Raw genomic sequence first — 25,775 nt, 5'->3', positions numbered from 1 at the left:
GCAACTCATTTCCAATTTCTGCTTTTAACCAGTTTGGGTATGGCAAATTGCTGTTAACTATGGAAGTTAGCCTGATATATTTATAAGCTCCATTCCACAGTATTATTACGATAAGAAGAGGAACACTTGTGGCTTCCAGCTATAGCCAGACACAAAGTCCTGTGGTAGGAACCTGAGTTATGTTGGGCCATGGGTCCATCATTGTCTTCACTAGGGTTGAGGATTGTGTGGCCCTCCACCATCTCTGACAAATGTTCCCCATTCCTGGTCTACTCTGACTCTCCAAAATTTTGCACAGCACTGTCTTCAAATCCCACAAGATGCTGGGAATCAGAACTGAAGTCTTCTGCTGAGCTGGGATGCTTCCCCAAAGACAATGCTGGCTGGGACAAGTGATCATTACTCAAAGATATTCTGGAGAGCCCAGTGTTCCTACCTCTGTGGTAAGGATCGACAAACAACCTATGAACCTTTAAAACTAGTGGAGACAAACAGGTTAGCACAGGGTAAAATAGTGCCCATTTCTGGGGAAAACTGTTAGGTTTTGACCAAGGGAACACTGGTTTTTCATAAGGCAAGTGCGTAGTCCATTGTAGATAGTCTGAAGGATGGGGGCTGCCACCTTTCAGAAATATACAAGACAAACAAGGGAAAGGAAAGCAAAATTTTGTTTGGCCTTGGTAGCAACATGCTAGTAGAAGCTTTCCAGGTGGAGCAGAGCCACTAGGCTGCTTTCCAGCAGCATTCATACAGCATAGATCAACAGGGCCTTCTCAGTGTCTGCTCCCTCTCTATAAAAAGTTAAGACTGGCTCCCTCTTTGTTGTTTTTCTGCCAGCAGATGAAGACCACCTTGTTTCAACAGACTTTTGTGAACTGACTGCTTTTAATAAGTGGGCTGGTACTATGCCGCCTTTGTTTGCTTATCTGTACGTTTTTAATATATAGTTTTAATTCTACTAATGTTTAACTGTTTTCAATTATTGTTCCCCCGCCCCAATGCTTAAAACAACAAAACACTAAGATTTCTAAAATGTTTTATTGCTACAAACATACATCTTTATCACAAAAGACTACAAGATATATTGTAACATGTATTTTACAATGAGTGATGCAGTCCAAAAGACGGCCACACTCACAACATAATTCTTAAAGTTTATGCAGTCTAAAACAAAGTAGCTGTAGCATTCACTTGAAATACCTTTGTGCTGAAATGATTAAACGGTCTCGTTCCTTTATTTCCGCTTCTCAACACCAAGAGAGGAAAACCAACATTAAGAACACATACACCATACAATGTTTAATCGAATCTAACAGCCGCCGGCTTACTATTAAAGCTAAACTAAAAACAGCTTTGCCTTCATTTTAAGCAAAGGTAAAAACAAAGTAACAAACACGTTTTCAATTTAAATGGAATGCATGCATAGCGTAGGGATGGTAAAAAGCCTTATTTCTAACTACTATAAATTTTACACTTAGCCACGGAAACAATAAAAATAAAACGGCATTTTCCTCTACTTGTGCACATTTCACGCATTTAAGCATCCTCTGTTTGGTCAAGAGTGAAGTCGGTTTGTTCTGCAGTCTCGGCTTCCTCTTCTTCCTCGGCTTCTGCTTCCTCTTCCTCCTCCTCCACAGGTTCGTCTGCCTTGTCTTCTTCCGCTTGCTGCTCAGGAGTTTGATCAGTAACTTCAAATGGATTTTCACCCTAGCAAGAACATTGATAAATATTAGCAACACTGGGCAAAGCATGTTGGGTGAAGAACGCAGTGGAAGATGCAAGGGAACAGCGGGATAAAACTGGACACACAATTCCCATGGCATGCTTAGAAGGCATCTTTAAATAATGAGTGTTACGAAACTGCTGCAAATATAAATAAGTAAAACGATAGCCTGCATTTAAAGTGTACGTGCCGGAACAAGCAGGATTAATTCCGTATTACGTTTTTGGCTCACATATTCTGCAAAGTTAAATAAAATCACAATTGGGGGGGGGGGGGAGGCGACCGGACAGGTAACACACTAACACCAAAATCTTATGATCTCTGGGAAGGCATCTCAGAGAACAAAGGAAGAATTAGATCTCTATCTGAGGATAGAGACCTCCCTTTGATCTCATCATGGTGATGATGCTTCCTTCCAACGCCACGTAAATTTATTCAGCTGTTGACCAACTCTGGTGTCAGTCAGGGTGAAAAGCAGGCATGCTATTGATGAGACTGGAAGCGTGCCAGGGACAAGCATTGATCTGAAGGATCCACAGCCTTCCCAGTACCTGATATGCCTACAAACCAGGGAGAAGACCTAATGTAGTGAATTTCCCTACTATTAGGAACAGTGGAAGGGAATTAATTTGGGGCTGGGGGAATCAGAGGTCAGAGGAATGCTGCCATGCCCTTATTTCAGCTCTGCTGGTGAAAGCCAGGCAGGGATATGAGTAAGGTGGATAATCTGCCTTCAGTCGCCATTCCCCCTTCCCTGTCCACCTCTACAATGCTATTTCTAGCTGCCCAGTGATTAAATGTAATACATATAGGGAATCCCTACCCACAGATGTGAATGTCATTTCCAACCTACAAGTTTTACTGTTTACCTATTTATTTCAAACAGCTTCTTTTCCTAAAAGAGATTTTTTAATGTCGCAAAAGATGCAAGAGTTTTAAGTATTACTAGTCTCCTGTTGTACTACTCAGTAACTTCTAAGCCAAGTGACCTGTGCGTTTTAAAATTTTATGTTCCGTTATGGCCGTTTTCCTTCTATGTATTTTATTTCCCGATTATGCAAGCTGGTTTGTGATGGCCGTGCCCTGAAAGCTGCCTACAAATAACAACAAGAGGCCAGAAACTAGACAAAGAAAGACCGCCTTTTGGTTTTCCTCCAGCAACCAATCAACAGGGCTTTACAGTAGGCACCGATTAGTCTTTCTTCCAAGAGGGGAGGTTTGCCTGCCCCTCCCTGGCCCTCTGGACAATGGACTTGGAAGCCAAACTGCTCCTACCAATTAATCTACAGTCGCAAACTCAAACCACACTGGGCTTGATAGCTGCATGTTCTGTTTTCTTCCATTTAGACCAAATTATGTCTTAAGGTAATGTAAGGCAGTTAATACTGAGTACTACTCAAGCTGAAATTCATGTTTCTACTTAAGAGCTGCAACTTTTAATTGATCAGAAATATTTCAATTCACTAAAAACACCCTCTTATCAAACAGATTTTTAAGTAGTAGTAACAAGTAAAAAACTGCAAATGACAACCACTATCTTAATCCTTTCTACCTCACAAAGGAGTGCTTTTTCTAGGGTATAGTGTGCATTATTACACAAATAAAGTTTCTTGCACTAGAAATATTGCATTTTTATTCTTGCACTAGAAATATTTTAGTACACAAATATTTGCCATTTTAATTGATCAACAGACAAGCCCTTCTGATCAATCAATTTTTATTTATTCTGATTGCAGCTGTTTTATCTGGGTACCCGATGTGAAATGCGGGTACCCAACTAAAAATATAGGATTACTTCACTTATAAATGATCAAATCGAGAAAATCATGCAGGAGCCGATCTTAAGCATTCTTTATCAGCAGTGTCTGCTGCTAAAAAGTTAGGTCACACTGCAAGCTTACCTTGACATAGCGCTCATATCGTGCCTTCACAATTGGGTTATTCAATATGCTGGTAGCAGTTAGTACACTCTCTCTTTTAATTTGCTCTTTGTAAGTCTGTAAACAAGATTATACTGTAAAAACAAGCACTAGAAACCTATTCCAAAGAGACATCCAATTCCCATTATAAGAAATGCAATATTAGCCAGACATATGAACTGGTTATTGAAGAGAAAAGTAAAAGTAAAATATTCAGAAAAAAAGTTGAATTACTGTTAAGAGTGCTATGTACCAACTAAACAACTGGCTTTAGTACAATCATAAAAGGATATAGTTTAGGACTATCTAGCACATTCTTGAAGCAGGCACTCTGTGGTTTTACATTTATTATGGATCATTAAACAAGAATCTGCAGTGATCTTCAAGCCCTACTGGTTCTGATCAACTGCAGAACAGGATTTTTGATTTAAGTATGAATCCGTTTTGTCTGCATTTATTTTTATGATATACAAGCACATACTATTTGAGGCCTATTGTCAACACCTGGAAATAAAGTTGGCTTCATAAAGCGTTCCCGTGTTTTTAAAACATGCTAGCAACACCCTTAATCTCATCAAAATAACGTATGGCTTGCCAAGTGACCACATCCAAACACTTATTCAATCACTAAATTTAAGCTGTATACAAAATAGGACATGAATTACTTCATTGGTTATCTATTAATAGCACTGATTTCTCAGGGGGCGGGGAATGGTGACAACATAAAATTCTATCCATCTTCCAGTCCTCCACAGGAGACGAAATGATAAGAGCAAGCTATAAATGGAAAACTAACAAGGTAGCAGAAGAGGAGGCAACTGTTAGAAACTGGGATAAAAAACCTAGGAGCCAAATGACTTCTTGGACCTGGGTTGTGGGCATCAAAACAGAATGCCGGGGGGGGGGGGGAGACGGACACTTTTTATTTATTATTTTGGAAAGCATGAACTAATAGGCAATTCACATAAGTGTCACATTGTTAATATCAGAGTTTTAGCAGAAATTGTTAATACATATTTAATTTGGTGTTGACAATAAAAACATTGGTACCATACTTCAGCTTTCAAAACACCCTACTCTTTATTGTTAAACTCCTTAACATATTGTCTATCCTTAACATATACTTCGAGGCTTCAAAGAACATACATTTCAGTAATTGTTAAGTGTCAGCCAGGTGCAAAAAATGGCACCCAGACTTTTGGAGGTGCTTGCAAATGGAGACTCTTTAGGTGCAAAATGCACCGGGCGCCCTGTTATTTCGAACGGTGGGAGGCAAGGTCATTTTTGTCCAATACCCTTTCCCAGCCCCCCCCCCCCAATGCTACTTTCCAACTCTGTTCTGGAGTTACCTCCAACTCTCTAGAATGGATTTGTTGAGAATACTTTGAGAGGGCAGAGGGAGGGAGGGAGGGAGGGAGGGAGGGAGGGAGGGAGGAAAATGGTGAAAGAAACCCATCCCCATTATTGGATGCTTCTCAAATGCATTTCTGTGACTGCAAGGGCAGCAACTGGATTAAGGCTATTTATTTTTTTTAAACTTGTTTTTATAATGGGAAGTAACCTGTATTTTTAAATTTTGGTTTTCACTGGACTTTCAATAATGTGGAAAAATTCTTATTTTCCTAAAAATATCAAGACAATTCCTTATTACCCCAAAGAGGAAAAATATCAGTGTTTATTTTCCTGTCAGTGTTTCAACATAATATTGGGGTGCAAGAGTAACCTCTCCTCCTCCTGTTCATAGAAGCCATGAAGGCTTTATGATCCTATGTGTGCATGGTTGCTTCAGGTTACCTGCAGTACTGCTGAAAAAGTTTCACTAGAGTTTAGTACTCGTCTATCAGGAAACTAAACCTATACACAGGGAAAACCAAGTACAGTGGTGCCTCGTAAGACGAAAAGAATCCGTTCCGCGATTCTCTTCGTCTAGCGGTTTAGCGGTTTAGCGGATTAGCGCTATTAGCGGCTTAGAAAAAGGGGGGAAAGGGGGGGGGGAGTCGGAAAGACTCGCAAGACATTTTCGTCTTGCAAAGCAAGCCCATAGGAAATTTGTTTTGCGAAGCGCCTCCAAAACGGAAAACCCTTTCGTCTAGCGGGTTTTTTGTCTTGCGAGGCATTCTTCTTGCGGGGCACCACTGTAAGTGCAAAACTATGATTGGACTTCGTCCATCATAAGAGCAACTACAGAGGTGTCATTATTACCTGCAACGCTAACCATTTATTTGTGGCAGGATGGAGCTCTCTTTATTGCTTTTGGAATGGCCTGTTGTACTAAGTTTGTGTATATCCAACTGTGTGCACAAATGAGCACTGAACTTATGTTTTGCTTTCTACTCATTTTCAAATGATTCCAAGCACAAAGAACCATAGAATAAGGGAGGAACGATCTAATCAAAGATGAAATTTGAGGATTGGCGCTAAAGGTGATCTTAGCTTTTGTCAATATTCTGTATCCATCTACAGCTTAGTCCTAGCAAGCAAGCCACTGGGTCACTGATTAGATTGTGGGTGTGGCCAAGCAGAATCATCAGATTCCAAGTGAAATCTTCAGTTGGCCGGGAAAGCCAATACCACAGTTTGTGATTGTGTGGCACCCACAGCTCTGAGCTAGTATGTAAACTTAATCACTACTCAGCCAGATCTTTTCCAACTGATTTAGATTTAATATAAGCAGCAAATATATGCATCTCATTAGGTACTCTTTCTTCTACTAATTTACACGGGAGCTGGTATGTCTTAAACAGGATTGTTAAATTTTGTACTACTGTGTGGTGTAATCATGAACTGTTGCCGATACGAACGACTGAATGACATGGCAAAGCAAACAAAGGGGGGAAAGCATGGGCTCATTGAAGCAACAGACCAAGACACACACTAGACCCCCAACCTGCAGCCCTCCAAATGTTTTGGTCTACAACTCCCATGGTCCCGAACAGGACCAGTGGTCAGGGATGATGGGAACTGTAGTCCAAAACATCTGGAGGACCGAAGGTTGGGGATGCCAGCACTAGACCATCTTTATCGCTTTAGTGGTCAATAAATAAGGTAAAAGGAAACTCTACAGTCAAATTTTACCGTTTTTCCCTTTGCATGCTCAGGAGACTTTAAGTGCTGCTGAACAGAACTGTGTAGAGCAGGAACATAAACACTGCATGCAGAGCAGAGAACAGTCTCTACTTTCATCATGTGGTCATCAGCCGTGACACCTGGCAAAGAAACAAATATGTTAAGGGTAACAGATTATGCTAAGAGAAAGACATGTAGTAAGGGTTAAGGGATCTGTGTGTGCATATCAAACAAAACGGATTTTGCAAAACCATGAGACAAAAGGGAGGAACAAGAATTTCTTCCAAATTTATGCCAATTAATGGTACTATCACATTTAAATGCGATAAGTTATTCTACAGAGATTTACAAGTAGGCATCAAATGTGGGAGTTTTGCAAATGCCTGGTGCAGCGACACAAAATTCTTCAACATTTACATTTCTCCTCCCAAAACTGATTGGTTTAAGTAACAATCACTTAGGTTTACGGAACCATTTGCCCTTGCTAGTTAAATGGGAAGTCCCATCGAGTCCAATATCATTTTCAAAATGCATTTATTAAGTAAGATTCATAGGGCCTCTTGACGACAAACTCTTTAAGTGGTGTACGTAATGAAATTATCCATAAAATGCAGTGAAAATCTGCAAAACTATTAAAACACAAATATACATGAAATATAAATTAATTATCAATAAATCAGAAATAAGATCAGTAGAATAAATAAATAATACAAATACAGCTAACTTGTACACTGTGGTAGCCTTGCTGGAATAAGAGTTTTCGGCAGGTGTCTAAAAACAGGCCATATCCCAGAGACCGGCACACCCAACTTCTGAGTAGGTGACCAAATTTAGGAAATACAGTGGTGCCCCGCAAGACGAACGCCTCGCAAGACAGAAAACCTGCTAGACGAAAGGTTTTTCCGTTTTGGAGGCGCTTCGCAAAACGAATTTCCCTATGGACGAAAATGTCTTGCGAGTTCCTGCGGGGTTTTTTTCCTTCCCCCCCTTTTTCTAAGCCGCTAAGCCGCTTATCAGCTGATCCGATAAGCCGCTAATAGCGCTAATCCGTCAATGAGCTTGCTTCGCACGACGAAAAAACCGCTAGACGAAGAGACTCGCGGAACGGATTAATTTCGTCTTGCGAGGCACCACTGTATGATTTGGCCTTGTTAACTTACAGTTCTAGACTGTGCCTACATGACAAATTTGCTATGCTGACACACAGCAGACACTGTCATAGGCTACTTGCCTTCCATAACATCTTTTTCAGTCATCTGGGCAGCTTCCATTTGGCTAGTAGTCTGCTGCTTTCGCATAGCGGTCTTCTTGAATTTATTCACCATACATTCCTTGATTGGGGGGGGGGAGAGAGTGTACATCACTTTCAGGAAATCAAACATTATCTTCACTTGTTTTAAATTCACCTCCCACATACTGAAGCTACCAGACTCACTGGCCAGGATCCAAAGTATTATGAAATTAGTTTGATGAGCCCAAAGGGGGTGGGTGCTTGAGAGAGAGAGAGAGAGAGAGAGAGAGAGAGAGAGAGAGAGAGATCTTCTGAGAACAGAAGAGGCTTTCACCACTACCCCATAAAGACAGCAGTGTTGCAAACTGCTTTTGTAACTGAGTAGATTCAAAAGCATTTTGCAATCCGGCAAAGGAGTTCACTAGTGAAAGAAGAGATCTTGAGAATTCCCTTGAGCTAGCACTCATGCCTAAGCAAGCTCTTTCGAACCTGGTCACTGTGCTATTCTTGGTCAGTGCCATCCCTGCCATGCAGCAAGATGAAGCATTTATCCCGGGTGTATAAATGAAGACAGAAATTGGTATCTGAAAGGTGCAAGGTTATTTTAAAGTACTGGTCCTAGCAGGGGGGTGGGCTTTGTCACGCAACACACTCCATGTATAAAAACAAGTAACATAAGTGTTAAGAACTCTTTAACATTATTTATGTTTAGAAAAATGTATCACTTTACTTATGGTGTTAGAAATACTGTTTCAATTTTCCCAATTTAAGGTTATTGCCACTGTGAATCGTGCATTTCACAAGCCAATCTATAGCTCCATTTAGACAACTTACGTGTAGAAACTCCATCACAACCTTATCGAATTTGGTTTGCTTCTGAATATGATCTAACGTTTCCTGGTGAACAGGACTTTCCAGATGAGCTTCAATGTCTTTTTCTTCAAATGTTCGAAACTTGCAGAATGAGCAGGTGAATGCCATTCTGGCAGAAGATAGAGACATGTTGCACAGAGAGATATAGAATTTGTTAAAATCCTGCCACTGCAACACTCAATTCATTTCATTGACAAATGTTATATACGGTTAAAAACACAGAGATGGTTCCATCACAATAATCTAAGTCAGTTTGGAGTTTCTTTTGGACCCTTTAAGCATGTGATTCGTACAAGGTGGCAACTGAAATAGAAATAAGTGAGAGTACCGTATTTTTCGCTCCATAAGAGACACTTTTTTCCTCCTAAAAAGTAAGGGGAAATGTGTGTACGTCTTATGGAGCGAATGGCGCTGCGCAGAGAAGGAGAGCTGCGCAGCGCCCCTTCAGCGAAGCGGGAGGAGAAACAGAGCCTCTTCCATTTCTCCTCCCACTTCGCTGAAGAAGCGCTGCGCAGAGATGGAGAGATTCCCCCCCCCCTTGTTTTCCTCCTCTAAAAACTAGGTGTGTCTTATGATCGTGTGTGTCTTATAGAGCGAAAAATACAGTATCTTCTGAATAAGCATGCCTTGGGTTGAACGGCAAGACCAGTATTTCATCTCGTGGCACCTTAAAGATTGGAACAAATGTGTTGTGGCACAGGCTTTCAGGGACCAGAGAGAAATTCAAATGAATCCTCATTCTGATGGGACTCTAGCCCACAAAAGATTCTGCCACAAGGCGTTGGTCTTTAATGTGCAACAAGGCTTTGTTGCAGACACATGGTTACCCAGGCAGAGGTGGCAAAGAAGTAAAAGGCACACATAGTTACACATTTTAATCACAGTACTACAATAGAAATCTGCAGTATTAATCTAACAGGAGTGACTCAACAGTCCTAAAGTTACTGTACTCTAGAGAAAGAAATATGTTATCGCTCCTGTTATTAGGTGATATTAGTCAAAACAGCAGCTACTTTTATACTTTCTGCTTGTTAACAGAACACACCAAGTCCAGGATTTCAAAGTTTATATAGAATCAAAGACCCCAGACAAATCCAACATAGTGCAAATGGACATCCCAATTACGCAACAGCCTTCTCCTCCCTCCTCACCCCTCCATGCGCTCCCAAAATCTGCTCCACGCGTTTGGGGGCATGTGGAGGGAGAAAAGGGACAGGAAGTCCCATTGAGCAAGTGGGTGGACATCATTTGATGTCGCTGCCAGACAGTGCTGAGCAAGTCTTACTTGTCAAACATTAAACCACAGCAATAAATCACAACAATTACCATTTTTATATAGCATTTCAAATGTTCCAAGTGCCACAACACATTTATTTCATGCACTACACCTCCATATTGAACATGGAAACTTGCAATGAGCTTATGACCATGGCAAAATTTGAACCAAGAACCTTTGGGCTTGCAGCTCACTTTTAGCCACGATACCAGCCCTGTATTGTTAAGTTTTCAATGTTTTATGTTTTATTAGGTGGAAGCTGCCCAGAGTGGCTGCAGCAATGCAGTCAGATGGGCGGGGGTACAGATATAACAGCAACAACAACAACAACAAACGGGTAACAAAACCAAATAAACCCATTACAACTTGTGAACCTTCCCACTGAAACTAAGCACACACTCTTCACAAGAGGATTAAATGATCATTCGCTAGGAGATCCCTCAACATGGTGTGCAGGCATTCTGTCCTTACAATGAATAATTCTTTGGGTATTCCTGATAGTTCAGGAATAATGGCTTATCATGAAATACATAGTGCCTGCCCTTCCAGATACATGGAAATATAGCATACTCTCTATGTGGCATTGGGGGGCTCAGGCATAAGACACCATGGAGCAGGCAGAGCAAAGACAGCATAAGGAAGATGCTATTCCCACTTTGCACGCCTGTGAATTTTGGCTGGGGACAAATTCATGACATTTCCACCACAAACCTGTAACCATCACCATACTTTTCACTGTTCTTCTCCCTTCTACGCCTTTGCTTCTCTCTTCTTGCCTCAATTCGACGTTTTTCTTCCTCTTCATTTTTCACCTCCGGCTTAACGCCTAAAAACAATTAAAGAGCTAAATAAATAATTGTGTTCTAGACTCCAACAAGAGGGAAATGTGAAGTCCAACTTACCCTACACCACTCCATCTCAACCACTACACTTAGGGCGTCATTAAGGAGGAATAAAGTCAAGCCACCTATGCCAACGGCATCTACCAGGGCTTAGTTAATTTAAAGCTAAAGGGAATATCCAAGCATTTCAGTGTAGGTTTGAGAATTAGCAAAAGATAAAGCCAACCTAACCTCATTGTGCCTAGATACTAAAGGCACTACTATGCAAGGGACCAGCAGAGAACAGTAAATAGTTGTAGAGCCTACAATCAAGGAGGTATCAAACTTAATGCTGCATAAAATTTATGCTGTTTTAAGCTAGATGCTTCCTGGTTTTATTGTGAAGACAGCTTATTGAATAGGGAAAACTATTATCTGAAAAGGAAAAGCATGCAATCTTCAAAATCCCAATAAAATGGAACACTTTAACCCTAAACTACGACACACCATTGAGTACAGGTTTCCTAATCGTTGCCCCCAAACGATTGACAAATATCAAAATGTATGAACAGTCCTCATTCTTCCAAACTTGCGATTGCATATTCAGAAAAGCAACTTCAAAATTTCGTTTCAAAGATGTTATGGATTCCATGCATTTACGGGGGGGGGGGAGAGAGGGGGCAGGTTTTCAATTCACAGGCAAAATGGGGTTTTTTATGTCAATCTGGGCATGATTTTCAAGCAGCCAAACAGCTGTTCTCTCCTTTGCATGTCTCTTTGAAAGAAACATCTGCCTTATTAAAAACAGGTACCAATGATGTCAATTTCTGACTGCTATTCACACCCAAGGCAGGAATAATAATCAGAACAGCCTACAATTACTTTTGGAGATGATAAGCGAACAATGAAGTACTATTCCCCCAGTACATAGAGCAAGCACTCCACTCGCATTTTTACACATACACACAGAGAAATCCATTCCACCAAAGAATTCCTAGGCCTCTCCAAAGTGCTCCATAGGGATGAACCTGCAATGTGGCACCTTACCTCAACGGAAACGCGAGTGAGTCCTTGTTTAACTGCTGTATAAGCCATCTGACATCGGGTTCTGTAGAGAGAAAGTCTGCACCTTGCCTCTCAAGATCAGCAGACACCTTCTAAATCTCTAGATTTACTAAAGTCCAGAGGAATGGAGGCTCAAGTCCAGAAACCAACTCAAGACTCCTACTTTCCAGCACGATGCTTTATTTGAAGATTTAAGCGGAACAACTTGTGAATTTGCTAAGGTGCCATCAATATGAATCCAGATACAACACTACACTAGAATCTCAAAACAGGCTTCAGTGGTAACCTGAAGTGGTAAGATGGTTCGATTTTGGAGTAACAAAAAAAGAAGAAGATTCCGCTTCACCTTGTAATCATAGCAGCACAAACAGTATTTCAGTGAACAGTATTTCAATGGAAAGCCTATTACACAGTATGAGATACACCCAAGGTTTTGAGACAAGAAACTCCACACAATTTGTAGCAAGTTCCCAGCATTTCTCATTTATCATACAGACCGTATACAATAGCAAAGCACATCAGGGGGAAAAGAAGTTTAGGACAGAATTTCAGCCTCAATGTAGAATTTTCTTGCTTGTGGGTTTGAAGATATTGTTTAGCAACTGAAACATCTTTCTCCTAGAAATAGATAGTTTACCTGTTTTAATAAGCAGCATGTATAAACACAGCCAATTTATGGTGAAGAACAGCTGGCAGTTGGTCTACTTTAAAATCAATACCATGAAATATTAAGTAACTACAAAGATAAGGATGATCAATACTAGAGCTCTAATTTTAAGTGATAGCATTAATGCTACAGGAAACAGAAAGTCAAATAAGCGTTGTGTATACATGATCTGGGTGTAGAAAAGAAAACGTTATCACAAGCAAGTAATGATACGTTTGTCATAGTCAAGAGCCATGGAACTAAACGTTCTCTGTTTTGAAGATGAAACATACAATTGCAGGAAATAACACATCATTAAGTACAGTTTTTCTTGAAAATGTCACCAGATGAAACCGTAGAGGCATTGTACCTTGAGTTACCTGAGAAAATAAGCAGGCTTACCTTCAAATTCCTGACAGATGCCATCACAGGCATCTTGTGTAAAGTCTTCATCTGTAATTGCGCCACCTGCTTCAGCTTCATTACCCTAATGAAAGGTCAAAACGCACAAGTTTCCAGAGTAAACAGATGAGCGGACAAAACGTGGCACATTAATTCCAGAACGGGAAGAAAACATTCATTTCAATTCAATTCAATTAGCTGAAGTGATCAGCTTGAATTAAGAGGAATGAATTAAAAGAGTAAATTATGGTTGTATATTTCTGTATGTTAAGTTGCTACAAGACCATTTTTAGTGTGGTGATTAGTAAATCTGGTTGCATTGAACACTGGGCGAGCGGAGCAGGCATCCACTCATTCACAGAACAGGACTTCACATTCCTCTCTTCTCCTTGCCCTCTAAAGAAGATTTTTTCTGAGCGGTGGGGGCAGGGCAAAGGGTGGAGAGGAAGGTTAACTTCCACTATATGATAAAATATTGGATTCCGCTTAAACTGATAATTTTAAATTCCACTTATTTGGCATTAACAATCCATCAGTCAAACCTTTTGAAGAGTTGTGCTATTACATAGCATAATGCATTTAAAACTGTAATTATCATTAGAACTGCACCCTTACGAGCTAATGAATATTAGGCAGGATGCAAATGTCCTCGTCACTGACATGCTTGACTGATCAAAATTATTTTATCAGATTTGGAACATCTACTTTGCACATGGCGTGATAAAATATTCTGATCAACCAAGCATGTCAGCTACAATAGCATTTGTATCTTGCTCAACATTCAGGCTCTGACGGGACAAAAGCTTCTATTTTCCTGGCTTTTCTAATAGCTGCCCAACTCAGAAATGGAAGTCTCCTTATCCTTTAATCTTACCAACATGTATTTCCACTTTCCTAATATTAAGTTTCCATTATTCAACCTTTGCTCTTTCAACTTTAATGAGTTGCCCCATCAATCTCAGGAGGATGTACGCTATGAGACCATTCCCATATACAGCAAATTTCCTGGGGTTCCCTACATGGTGTCCATCATCTGAAGTCAGAATGGAAGCAGGAACTTTCCTTTGGTGGCACATGTGACAAGGAGCACCAGAACTGTTACACTGAGCTTTTAGCGGATGTCATTTAACATTTGTATTCTACCAGGCTATGAGAGGGTCTTTGGTTTTCGTGTTGTGCCATGTTCATGCAGCCATTTTTTATGTTTTCGCTGTGTTCATTCTATTATTGATATTGCATTGAGTTCCATGATGGAAAGGAAGGATATAAATGCATTAAATGTCTTTTTTAGAAATGCAGGTTTCATGACCAAAATCTGGAATTAGGTGAAGAGTCACAAGTACATGGCTTTTATCTTGCCTTTCGATTATGTCTTATTAAGACTAAAACCACAATGGCACATATAAAAGAACCACCAGTTGCCTACCCTTAAAATTCAATGGGCAGGATTCACCTAACCAGTCCCATCAGTGGAAGCCGAGTGCAACGTCTTCCACTTCTGCAATGGGGCTTTCCCCCTTCCTTTTCCCCAATCGGGTTGTGGAGGGTCAGGTGAACCCCCAGAATGGAGCAACTGGAATAGTGTGACACTGAATTCTAATCTGTTTAGATTGATCTCTGGATTGCACCACAGAGATCCTCACTCTAGTATTAACAGCAGGTTCTTATTCTAGTCCAGCACTATCAAGGGGGGGGGGGGGAGAGAGAGACTGAAAAATCTCATTGGGACAGGCATCACTGTGCCCCATGGCCTTCTAGATCATATATGGTGTTTGTGTTAACTATCAAGACACACTCTAATGCTTGTTGCAAAGTACAATATTTTGCAAAGCTGGAGTTCGTTACCTCTGTAGTAGCTTTCTTGCTTGGTGTCCATGGTTCTATTAGCATGAAAGGAGGAAGAAATTTAAAGAGAATCAAGCTGCAGTGTAATATTTTGTCTCACCTAGCATTTTGCTTAAATCCTTGGGAAACTGGGAAAATAGGAAGCTTGGTTATAGAAAACTGAAAGAATACGTTAAAGAAAATAGCATGCAGTTGCAGGTTATATAAAAAACCACAAAGAAAATACATATAATTTGAATTAATCAAGCTCTTGTACTGGTACTGAAATTATATCAAAACTGGGAGAATGCAGCAGAACTAGCACATGTAGGATTACATCATCATACTGTGTAATTGGTTTTCCATTCATTGGTTACACACCTTTTAAATTCAATTCACCGTTGTTTATATCACACTTAAAATCAGTCATCATATTGTGCGCATGAAAGAATCAGTTGTGTTTTCTACATTTACTCTCAGACTCCAAAGGTAGAATAGCATACCTGAGGCTTTCAACAGACCACCAACCCCAGTGAGAGGAATTAACAAGAAATGGTAAACAAAAATTTAGACCATCTCATTGATTACACTGTGGAAACAAGACCATATGCAACAGTAGAAGACTTTTTTAAAAGGTTACTTATTCATATAAAGAACAAGTTTGAAATCTCAGGTCTTAAGCCTAAATCTCAGGTTGGCTTAAATGAGATGAAGACAACTGAAACAAGGTTTTGAAGATATTTCCAGCAAACAGAGACCACTGTCAATTTCTTGCTGGTTAAAAACAAAAATCATAGCTTAAGGGCACCAGTAGGACATATTTTTACATTCAAGAAACAGGATAATCTACCTCAAAATAAAGACAAAATAGAAACAGGTGGATGGATGAAGGCAGAGACCTTTATGAGAAATCTCTCAATCTAGTCCGGTATGCTTCTACTGTAAGAGGAAATTTAATTTCCAGTTTTCATTATATATATTTAGTATCTTTTGTACCTATTGCACAGGCCACCCCTGAACACAAGCTATAGCTGATGCGATGTTAGTGAGCAATACCCAAATGCACAATATTAGATGAATACAGCAAGTGACTGTATTTACTCGAATCTATTGCTCACCATTTTTGGCCAAATTACTTTGCGAAAATTAAGGTGTGCATTAGATTTGATGGCACATTTACATTTGCAAGCAAATACTTAATTTGGTTTCAAGGTTCTGAAAGTAAATTTGGTAGTACTTATGCCCCCATCCCAACCAGCATTCCCTCTGACGACCCATTACTCCAGCGTTCCCCAACCTGGTGCCCTCCTGATATTATTGGACTTCAAATCCCATGAGCCCCAGGCAGCATGGCCAGTGGCTGGGTTTGGGAAAATCTGCTTTACTTTCTCACATGCAGCCATTCAGGAAGAGCAAACCTGCCCATCAACACTGATGGCAAGTGGCCCAGTCTCCATCACCTAGGGATACATGTGGAGATACCATGCAATATGTTACAGTCATTCCACCCACCTCTCATGTTTCTGCCACAGAACTTAGCCACATATACTCCATTCATCGCAATTATGAGTATTTCACTAATAGAGATATTGCAAAGTGGCATGTGTGCCATTTGGAGTCCTCTCAAAATTCAAGTCAATTCAAATAGCAACCACACACTGTGCCCAAAAAGTATGAGGGGAAATTTTAGGATGAAACACACATACAAAGCAATCCATACAAACAGGCTTAGTGAAGTTAGTGCAGAAAAAAATGTTAACTTTCTGTTGCTGTTTCAAATAGCAAGTCAACAATCTTTGCAGAAGCGAACAACAAAAAAATCTGATCTGAATATTGTATTTCCATAAGCATTCAAACATTAAGGTCTGAAATTCGTCTAAGCAGCAATTGTTCTCTTGGTAACAATCCTACAGAATCTAGCAAGCAGTCTTCACAATAAAAGAAGCCAGAAGAGGTTCCAAAATATAGGCGTACATGTATTAAAGGACTAATTTTCCAAGATAACATTTCACACAGGAGAATAGTATATAGGCACAAATCTGATAAAGTGACTTCATTTTAAGTAGCAGATTAAATTTTCTAATTTGTGCTAGTTTCAAAAGGGGCTTTGAGGCTGAAAAATGAAGAATGGCAAATCATCATAAATGTCTCCTCCCAGAAAAAGTTAAATAGCGCTATTATTTGTATCTTTCATTCAATTACTTACTAGGTTTGTTTTGGTTCATCTTCACATTAGGTTTTGTCAGTTTGGGTTTCTTGATAAATGTCCCACCTGGTTTATTATACGGCTGCTGTATCATTTTTCTCTTTATTCCTCGTGCAGCTACTGCTGCATTACTGGGTTTGTTATGATAGTCTACCACAATTCCAGGTCTATGCATGCCTCCAAAGTCTCCCATGTACTGTAAACAGGTGAAGAGCAAGTATTAGAAAATGATATGGCTGGTTGCAAGAAACATAATTCCTACAAATACATATTTACAAATATTTTAACTCCAGGAAAAGAACGTAATACTAGCAAGTTAACACACATCAGAACTGCAAGCTTATTCATTTTTCAGTTAATTGACCACAAAGTGTTTATATTAAATGAATTTCTGCTTATGAGAAGTCATAAATCCAGATCTTGAGTTATATTCTAATTTCAGTTATATTCCCTCTGTTCAGATTCTCCAGATGATACATTTAACAAAAGACAAAGCCAAAAACGTATTTCTATCCCATATCAAGAAGAGGGGGTTTGCGGCAGTGAGTGCAGAAAAACAAGACTGCTTTGTATCATGAAATGTTTTGAAACAAGGATCAAACTGTCATCTACTGGTGTGAAAAGACTATTTCCTCTCTTCCTTTCTCAGACATCTACATAAGGATGCTTAAATTGGCTTGTTCCACACATTTTAAGGCACTGAAAATAGAAGCAAACTGAAGAGAAGGAACCAACCAAAAGGCAGGCAAGCTTTCCTACAGATACATTTAATTAAATCAAGCAAGCTCATCTGACCGGATAAGTGAAATCATATAAGCAGAAATAAGTTTCCCTAACTTGACTAACAAATAGCACTAGCACACCAGAATATGTTAGAGAACATTAAAATAATATGCTAACAAAGTCCATGCACACATTCTAAATTTCACTTTGTCTACAAATTGGTCCCTAGCAAAAAAACAATCTAGCAATATCTCCACGCTGAATGTACATAAATCAAAAGGACACTTTCTAGGCGATTTACATTTGCACAAGCAAATATTTCCAGATCCATTAAAGGTGCAATGCATTTTAAGTACAGTAAGTAGCTTATTCCTCAAAGTATTTCAAGTTCAAGAAAGGCACACTTAAGTTTTAAAAAGTGAACTGTCAATACTCCCTGAGACTTTTAACTCACTCAGTATCATAAACCTACTTAAAAGAAAGAAAGTCTTGACAACAAGGGCTACACAAATATGCAAAGAACTTTATTACCAAACTACAAGAAAGCTCCTAGCTCCTTTTATGTCTCTCTGCTTTAAATCTTATTATGCCAATTGTACCCTTCAGAATGCCACATGGCTAAAAACGTTTTTGAAAGAACAGTTTAGGGATGCAGACCACCTTTTCTTTTTTAAAGATCTTTATCTCTACATTTAGGCTATAAATAAACTACCCTATTTTTTTTTTAAAGCTATTTTCTTGAAACATATTATGCTGATGATATTTATGATAGCATATATGAGATCAAGATAAGCTTCTATAACTTAACTATTTGTACTAAAATGAGATATAAGATTATAAAGTAAGTTAATGGGACATCATCATCTTTTAAACCTGAAGTATTCCATCAGGAGTCTGGCAGCTGTTTAAAAGTTTTTCCTGCTATTATTTGAGGTTTTTTTACTCTTTTCACAATGTTTCAACTGCAATTTTGAAGCTGCACTGGAACATCACATTCAGCATGCAAGAACATGTTGTGTGCAATTTTATATATAAATCACGCAAGTGTTAGACAAAACTGTTCAGCGCACCGTTAGTTTTCATTCTGAAACAATTAGTTAAGTTGATGGCGCCCCTTTAACTATGGTTTCAAATCACCTAATTTCTTATTACACATCTTTATTATACCCATTACTCCACGTAAGTCTAGTGACCTTACATTAAGTTAAGAATGAGTATGTAGAACTGATTGCCTGCCTATCAGGACAAAATCAGATGTATGGCATTCAACCCCTAAAATTCAACAGTATACATACATTGCACCTTTAAGCTACTCAGAACGGAGAAAGGTTCTAATTAACCTTTACAATGATTCAAGACTTCTCCCACTAGCCAAGATGCTAGTGTTAACAAGGAAAAATGCAATTCCTTTTAACCCCTTTTAGACCAAACCCATTGCCTTAATCTTCACCTTTCAAACAAAAGGAGAGATTTGATAAAAGCCTTAGCAACTAATCTCTTAATGCTTTACTTGCAAATGAAGAAACACTGGGTGCTAAGTTCTAGGTAAATACCAAACGGGATTGGGAGGTCATCAACCCTAACAGTTTGGCCAAAAGTGCACTGTGTTTGGACAGCGCCCGTTTGTTTTAAATGCTATGGTCTTGAAAGGGTTTAAAAGAGTGACTAGTGAAAAGAATCTGAAAAGATTCTGTACTTACTCCTCGGCCACGGCCTCTGCCTGTTGATGGTCCTCCAAAAGCATCATAGTTTCTGCTTCCAAATCCACTGTCAGGGTAAGCAGGCGTTCCTCTCCCCCGAGAGCCTACAGGTGCAGGCTTCATATGGGGTGAAGAAAAACTGCTGTAGGAAGAGTAACTCTCTCTTCCTCTGTCCTCCATAAACCCAGGCCTCAACTTTGAGCGTGAGTAAGGTGCTTCCCAGCTAGACCCGCCCTGGTTTCTACCTCCGAAAGAGTCAAGGCTATTCCGGTAGTTGCTGTCAAATCGACCACCATAACTACCTCCGAAGCGGCTTTGTTCGGGTTCATTATAACCATAGCCAGATCTGTACAGATCTCGCCCACCCAGAGAAGACCCGGAGTCATAAGACTCATAAGGTCCAAACCTGGAAAAGTTGCAGTGAGGAAAAAAAAAGTAAGCTTACTAAAGTTAAAACATTTCAAAAGACAAGTCATCAGTTGACATTTATCAACTCAAATCAATGTATATTTTACTTTGGTAGGGTTTGCCTTGATTAGGGCTGGGCAATTTCAAGATATGACCAGACAGAAAGCTATCTGAGCCATTTTTCCATAAAAGTAATATTAAAAGTTCAGAATACCTGAACTTCACTAAATTTAGTCTATCAGCAGTATTTAAACCTCATTATTTGTGCCCAGACCTAGTCTTACAGATGCAGGCACCTGCACAGACTTAAAGGTTAATAAAACTATTTTATCTTTGAAGTCATACCTAACAACAGTTAACAGCATTTAAAAGGCTTTCCTCTCAATCGGGAAAGTTGTGATAGTATCAATAATGAGAGGCAATTACAACTTGATACTTTTTTCTTTTAATCCCTGCAAAGTTCACAGTGCAATTATTTAATTTTCTTATTTCTGCAACATACAGTCCAACTGCCAGAATACCCCATATTCTATTATTACATTTGGCATATTCTAGAGACTAAAGAAGGTACTTTAGTATAGAACTGAAAAGGCAAGTATAAGTTTTCAGTATCAATGTACCCTTGACAGAAGGAAAGGCTATACATGACATGCAAACATCAAAAACCATATAAAACAGTATTTTACTTATTTACTGAGGTACAGGAATAGGCAGAATGCAGGGGGACATAGTTGTCAGGTACAACTGCACTATAAAGGGGAGTCTCTCCCAGCATAAAAATATAATTAATTCAGTAGAAACAGAAAAAGCCTTTACTTTGAAAATTGGACACTGGTGACTATGTATACTATCCTCGTCTACAACAGCATAACCCATTTTCATTTTTAAAATTTCAGTCACACAAACTTGCATATTTAAAATACCATCTACAGAAGTGTCTATTACAACAGTGATTTAAAATTAATTCTGATCAGTGAACTCCAATCATATGCAGATTACTAAACGGTAGGTACATCTTAATCATTATTCTTGAGACAGTTAACTATGCACAAGTATTGGATATCAACCAATTCTTCAACAAAACTGTGCAGTTTCCTGATTTGCAATGTCACAAAAGATCTTGTGGATTCAGGGTTGCCAACCTGCAGTCTTGCATTCTCATACAATAATTAAAATATAAAAATGGGAATACAACAAAGTTTAATGTTTCATCCAGTTATTTTGTTTAAAATGCACATATCTTAAAAGAAAACCAATTTTGCATAAAAAGATGGCCTTAAGTTAGTAAACATGAACTGCAGGCACCGTGCAAATCCAAAAGCTTATCAGAATCCCATTACAGAGCTAAGAACAAAATGGTAAGATCACTGCACAAAAAAATTGTAGAATAAGCCAAACACACATTTTAGTGTAATTAGTACCTGCCAATAAAATAATCTGGACATGACAATTTGTCTACCAGGGAACATTTTAACAAAATGTATAAGCGCTAAATAAGTGAAATTTAAATGTTCCTTGAAAATTGAAGGCTAAAATCAAATCAAATAATGTAATCAAAATTGTCTACTTTGACTATACGTTCTATGCTGCTACTTCAACAGTCAAGATGTCAGAGATTCTAGATCAAATGCATGCAGTCATCTTAAAATCTGTTATAGCACTGTACATCATTAAAAGAATCCAAACCCAGTATTTTTAAAAAAAAATCTACCGCAGTACCTTCCTGTGCTTTTTTGCACACAGAATCAACATGGCATGTTCAAGGAACACTTAAATTCAATAGGGATATATTGTCAAACATATTTATGCTTTCGTTTAATACGTAAGGCAAGTGATTCAGTATTTTACCTGGCACCACCACCGCCTCCTCCACCACCTCCATGACTTTCCATTCCATATGACTGGTTCATATAAGAGTCCATGGCTCTTGGGCCACCATAGGCACCATGCCCATAGTCACGGTCCATTTCTAAGAAAGGAAGGAAGTTGATTTTATTAAAATGAGACTCATGACCTCTCCTAGTGGATCAGCGAGAACAGTGTATGCCACCTTGGAAAAAAGGTTGGAAATAAACCTAACAATAATTAAATAAAGTGCAACTAATATACTCTTTAAACCATGGGTAGGCAAACTAAGGCCCAAGGGACGGATCTGGTCCAATCGCCTTCTAAATCTGGCCCGCAGACGGTCCAGCAATCAGCATGTTTTTACATGAGTAGAATGTGTCCTTTTATTTAAAATGCATCTATTTTTCTAAATATAGTCCGGCCCCCCACAAGATCTGAGGGACAGTGGACCATCCCCCTGCTGAAAAACTTTGCTGACCCCTGCTTTAAACCATAGCTTCCTGGCTTATTTCAAAGCTGCTAGCCATAGTTAACTATATAGGCAACTCCCAATTTATGCAGGGGTTATGTTCTGTGCCTCTGCACGTGTAACAGAAATCGTATATATTGTGAGCAGCGTGGAGAGTCCACCAATTTTAACATGTCTACTCAAAGTATAAGATAGCTGGATCTCACCCAACGCATGAGGCCCCTTCTGGGCTGTCTTCCACCAGAACAAGTAAAGGGGGGGCGGGCCTGAAGAAGTTTTTAAGAGCTGGCACACGCCCCACTTTGTCTTTTGACAGAAGCAAAAGACGCAATTTTTAAAAAACCTGCCCTACAGGAAAGGGAAAACTAATTCAAGGCCTAGTTCAGTCACTTTCCTATTCTCAAGGGTTCCACCAGCAGTCATCCACTTCTAAATAAAAAACATGTGTTCTTTACGGAGACACCAGCTCTTGCAGATGCCATTTTCTCCTACACAACAGTATTCTTGGCTTTGTGGAATTACTTGACTGCAATCAATCAACCTCTCTGATACCAGTATTTGACAGATCAAGGACTGGCACCCCAAACATAGCAGAACAAAATACAGACTACAGATTTATTATTATGCTTCTCTGCTTTGGACTGCCACCTACTGCACTTAGGTATACGAACCCAGTAAAAGTACACTGGGTCCCAGATGTAACCTCTGAGAAGCAGAAGGCATGTGAATTGATTTTGTGAACTGTCTATTTGCATTTTTCCTGACCCGCTCTTGCAGAAAAGATAAGAATAGCAGTAATGCAACTTATGGCAAAAGATCTGGTAGGCTTTCCAATCATTGTTAAGAATAAGTTGTCAGCGCAAAAGCTCTTAAAACGACTATTAAAAGCTCTTCATTCCAAGGAATAAGTATTACAGCTATAACAGAGTTTAAATGGAAATATCCTTCACTTTCTAAATTCAAACAAGAACTACCCCGATAATTTAGTGTTTTGGATACGGCCTAAAAAGATACTCCCACCAAATGCTGTCCCAAACGTTTCCCCAACTCTTGGATCAGATTTGGGGATGCGGGCAAGGGCTGCAAAAGGAACGAGGAACAACAGAAAATGCTAGCCCCTTCATGGAAGCCTCCACTGGATCAGAGAGATTTAGAGGCTGTGCCTGGGGCCTAGACAGGTTTTATTTTGCCCCAGGCACAGCCTCTAAAGGGGCGCCAATGAGGCTTGCCCCACGGAGTGGGTGGGTGCCAAACCGGGTCTTTGACCCGGGTGAAATAAAGCCTAGTCTCGCCCCTGGGTTGGGGGTGGAGGGGGTGAACCTAGGAAAAAGGTTTCTCCACGTGCGGCTGTGGCTGTTGCAGGGGTCCCACCCTACCTACCCGCGCGCCCTCGCAAGGGCCGGGCTAGGAGATAATGATGGATATCGTACTGGGGTGTGTGTGTAAGTGTATTCAGGATTTTCATTTATAACAAACATCTCGATGACGACGAAATGCAAACAATTCTCGCCTATCAAACCTCGAGTTCCGCCCACCCCTCTTTTCAGCGGTTCCAGGAATCCCCCCCCTCTCTCCCATCTTCATTTTTTCCCTCCTGCGTATCCCAATTAACTCCATTTATTCTTTTCCTCAACTATATCAGATGTTTTAAGAAATGCAAGCTTTCCCCCCCCCCGATAACCCTGCGAACGTCTTCATTTGCCTGAAAACATTCAATAAATGAAATTTAAAAGGGGGGGCGGGAAGAGCAAAAAAAAAAAATTAAAAGCAGGCGAAATTAACTGGTGGAGCCTTACTATTTATTTATTATTTATTTACTAAATTATTACTAATTTACTATTACTATTTATTAATTTAAAAGGGGGGGTGGGAAGAGCAAAAAAATAAAAAGCAGGCAAAATTAACTCCCCCCGCACAGACCCGGGCGAGGCACTGGGGCTCTTTTCCCCTCCCCTCCCCCACCAACATGGCGCGCCCAGCCAGGCCCGTTTCCCGCCTCCGCCGCAGACCCCGCCGCCATCTTGAGTCCGCAGCGCCCAGCCCGGCGGCGGCGGCGGCGGCGGCGGCAGCCTCGTCGCGGCCTCTCCGGGGCGCCTCACCTTCCCCGTAATCCATGGCGGCGACAGCCCTCGGCGGTGCGACCGGGCTGCTGGGAACGTCGGCGGCCTCCTGGTCGCGTCTCCTTCCTCGCCGCTTCGCCTGCCGCTTCCTTCGTACCGCAGGCGGCCAAGTGACGCCGGGGCTGAGAGGAGCGCGGCTGAGAGACCGCCCCCGGCGCGCTCCGATTGGCTGCGCGGGGTCGCTGGCTATAGAGAAGGAGCGCGAAGGGGTAGAACGCCCGCGTAGGAAGGGGCTCGGGCGGCCCCTCCCCAGCGGTGGCGGAAGTTGCGGGGAGATCCTTCTCCCTCTCGAGGGGAGGGGGAGCGTAGGCAAAGGAGAGCGCCACCTACTGGGCACCGCCGAGTGTGCGTACGCCGCGCAGCGCCGAGCGTGAACTGCAAGGTATCTCTTACGGAGCGTCGGCTCGGAGCAGGGTTGCCATACGTCATCTCCGGGATACGGCCGTCCGGGAAAATCCGGGCGCGTGGCAACCCGTCACGATTTCCCATACGTAGCTCAAAAACGGCATTCCCCTCCCCCCTTGAGATTTTGCCAAGAAAGAAAAGAAAAAAGCTCAACATCTTTTATTTTTCTTTAAAAATGTTTTTATTAAAGATTTTCTTGGTTTACGAAAGTCTCTTTTTTCAGGTTATACAGTCTTGCTTACAAATCAGTTATATTTGTTGTGTGGTGTGATAGGAATTTTGAGGTCTTAGATATATGGTAATGTTCGTACATTATCATACCAACCAAGCACGTACATAGATCAGCACAGACCTGAAACTATTTTGATTCCCCAGCTGACCAAATGTTTTCCCTTCAAAGGGGGGGGGTGTCAGGGAGCCTTCCCATTATCTCAGGAATTGAGTAATCAGCATTTTAATGGGTGATAGACTATCAGGAAAGACAAATCAGGAAAGGCAATCAGATAACCTGGCAAACAGGGAAAACAACATTCAAATTTCTGTTTTAGACCGCCTTTTCTGTGATGTAGGTATGATGTTTCTGGGGGTGGTCTTGAGCTCCAAGGCAGGGAATTTAAAATTAAGGCCTTGCACGCCATTGTTAGGGTTTCATCCTCCCTCCTGCGTTCTGGTGAGTGAGGATCCTGTTGCAACACATAAATAAAGATCAGGCTTACTAGCTGCTTTGGCCTCTGTTATTTGCTCCTACCAATAGGGAACCTATGTAAGGACTCTATATGGGCTCTTGGATACCCCATAAGAGAAAAGGGCAAATTTTGTTTACAACAGAGGTCTGCAGCTTTTCTGTCCGGATTTTCACTGTTTGAAATATGGCCACCCTAAAGCCAGCTGGAGTAGCTGTTTGGAGCAGCAGCCTAGAGGGGAAAAAAGGGGGCCTGGGCAGAGATCCCTGTTGTTCCCTGCTGGGATGTTGGGCCCTCGGATGCCACACGCCAGCACTGTATTCATCACTTAGTTTCTGCTCTTCTTTCCAGCAAAATTGGAACCCGC

General features: G+C 40.6%; 2 protein-coding genes and 1 long non-coding RNA gene across 6 annotated transcripts in view; 1 reads left to right on the top strand and 2 right to left on the bottom strand.

The window, feature by feature from the left end:
* The window catches only part of KYAT3 (kynurenine aminotransferase 3), a 340,414-nt gene that overhangs the window by 87,936 nt on the left and 226,703 nt on the right, over positions 1-25,775 (top strand). The window lies entirely within an intron of this gene.
* On the bottom strand, positions 1,020-24,779 carry ZNF326 (zinc finger protein 326). 4 transcript variants are annotated; one of them, XM_081866002.1, is made up of 12 exons: positions 24,300-24,779; positions 21,732-21,852; positions 19,476-19,881; positions 17,053-17,248; positions 14,868-14,902; positions 13,023-13,107; positions 10,800-10,914; positions 8,774-8,921; positions 7,940-8,039; positions 6,718-6,848; positions 3,625-3,720; positions 1,020-1,707 (listed from the first exon to the last, which is right to left on the bottom strand). In XM_081866002.1, the coding sequence occupies exons 1-12, from the start codon at positions 24,313-24,315 to the stop codon at positions 1,537-1,539; spliced, it is 1,620 nt and encodes a 539-aa protein (XP_081722128.1). In that variant the 5' UTR covers positions 24,316-24,779; the 3' UTR covers positions 1,020-1,536. The 4 variants fall into 4 exon arrangements, with proteins under 4 accessions (XP_081722128.1, XP_081722126.1, XP_081722129.1 ...); XM_081866000.1 differs by having other exon boundaries at positions 10,818-10,914; positions 24,300-24,489; XM_081866003.1 differs by lacking the exons at positions 13,023-13,107; positions 14,868-14,902 and having other exon boundaries at positions 10,818-10,914; positions 24,300-24,484.
* Positions 9,350-10,793, bottom strand: LOC309344034. The gene is made up of 2 exons (XR_014157564.1): positions 9,834-10,793; positions 9,350-9,786 (listed from the first exon to the last, which is right to left on the bottom strand). It is a non-coding gene; the product is annotated as an uncharacterized lncRNA (long non-coding RNA).

Source organism: Podarcis erhardii (assembly GCF_964252035.2).
Source record: "Podarcis erhardii genome assembly, chromosome: 6".
In the NCBI taxonomy this organism is placed as follows: Eukaryota; Metazoa; Chordata; class Lepidosauria; order Squamata; family Lacertidae; genus Podarcis; species Podarcis erhardii.
This window is presented reverse-complemented; position numbering and strand designations above follow the sequence as displayed.

Bases quoted from the DNA above. Each gene is read 5' to 3' on its own strand.
- ZNF326 (XM_081866002.1), bottom strand. The intron at 14,903-17,052 runs GTAAGTAATTGA...TCATGCTAATAG, and splicing joins GATGAACCAAAACAAACCTA to AACCATGGACACCAAGCAAG. The intron at 13,108-14,867 runs GTAACGAACTCC...ACCTTTCATTAG, and splicing joins GCAAGAAAGCTACTACAGAG to GGTAATGAAGCTGAAGCAGG.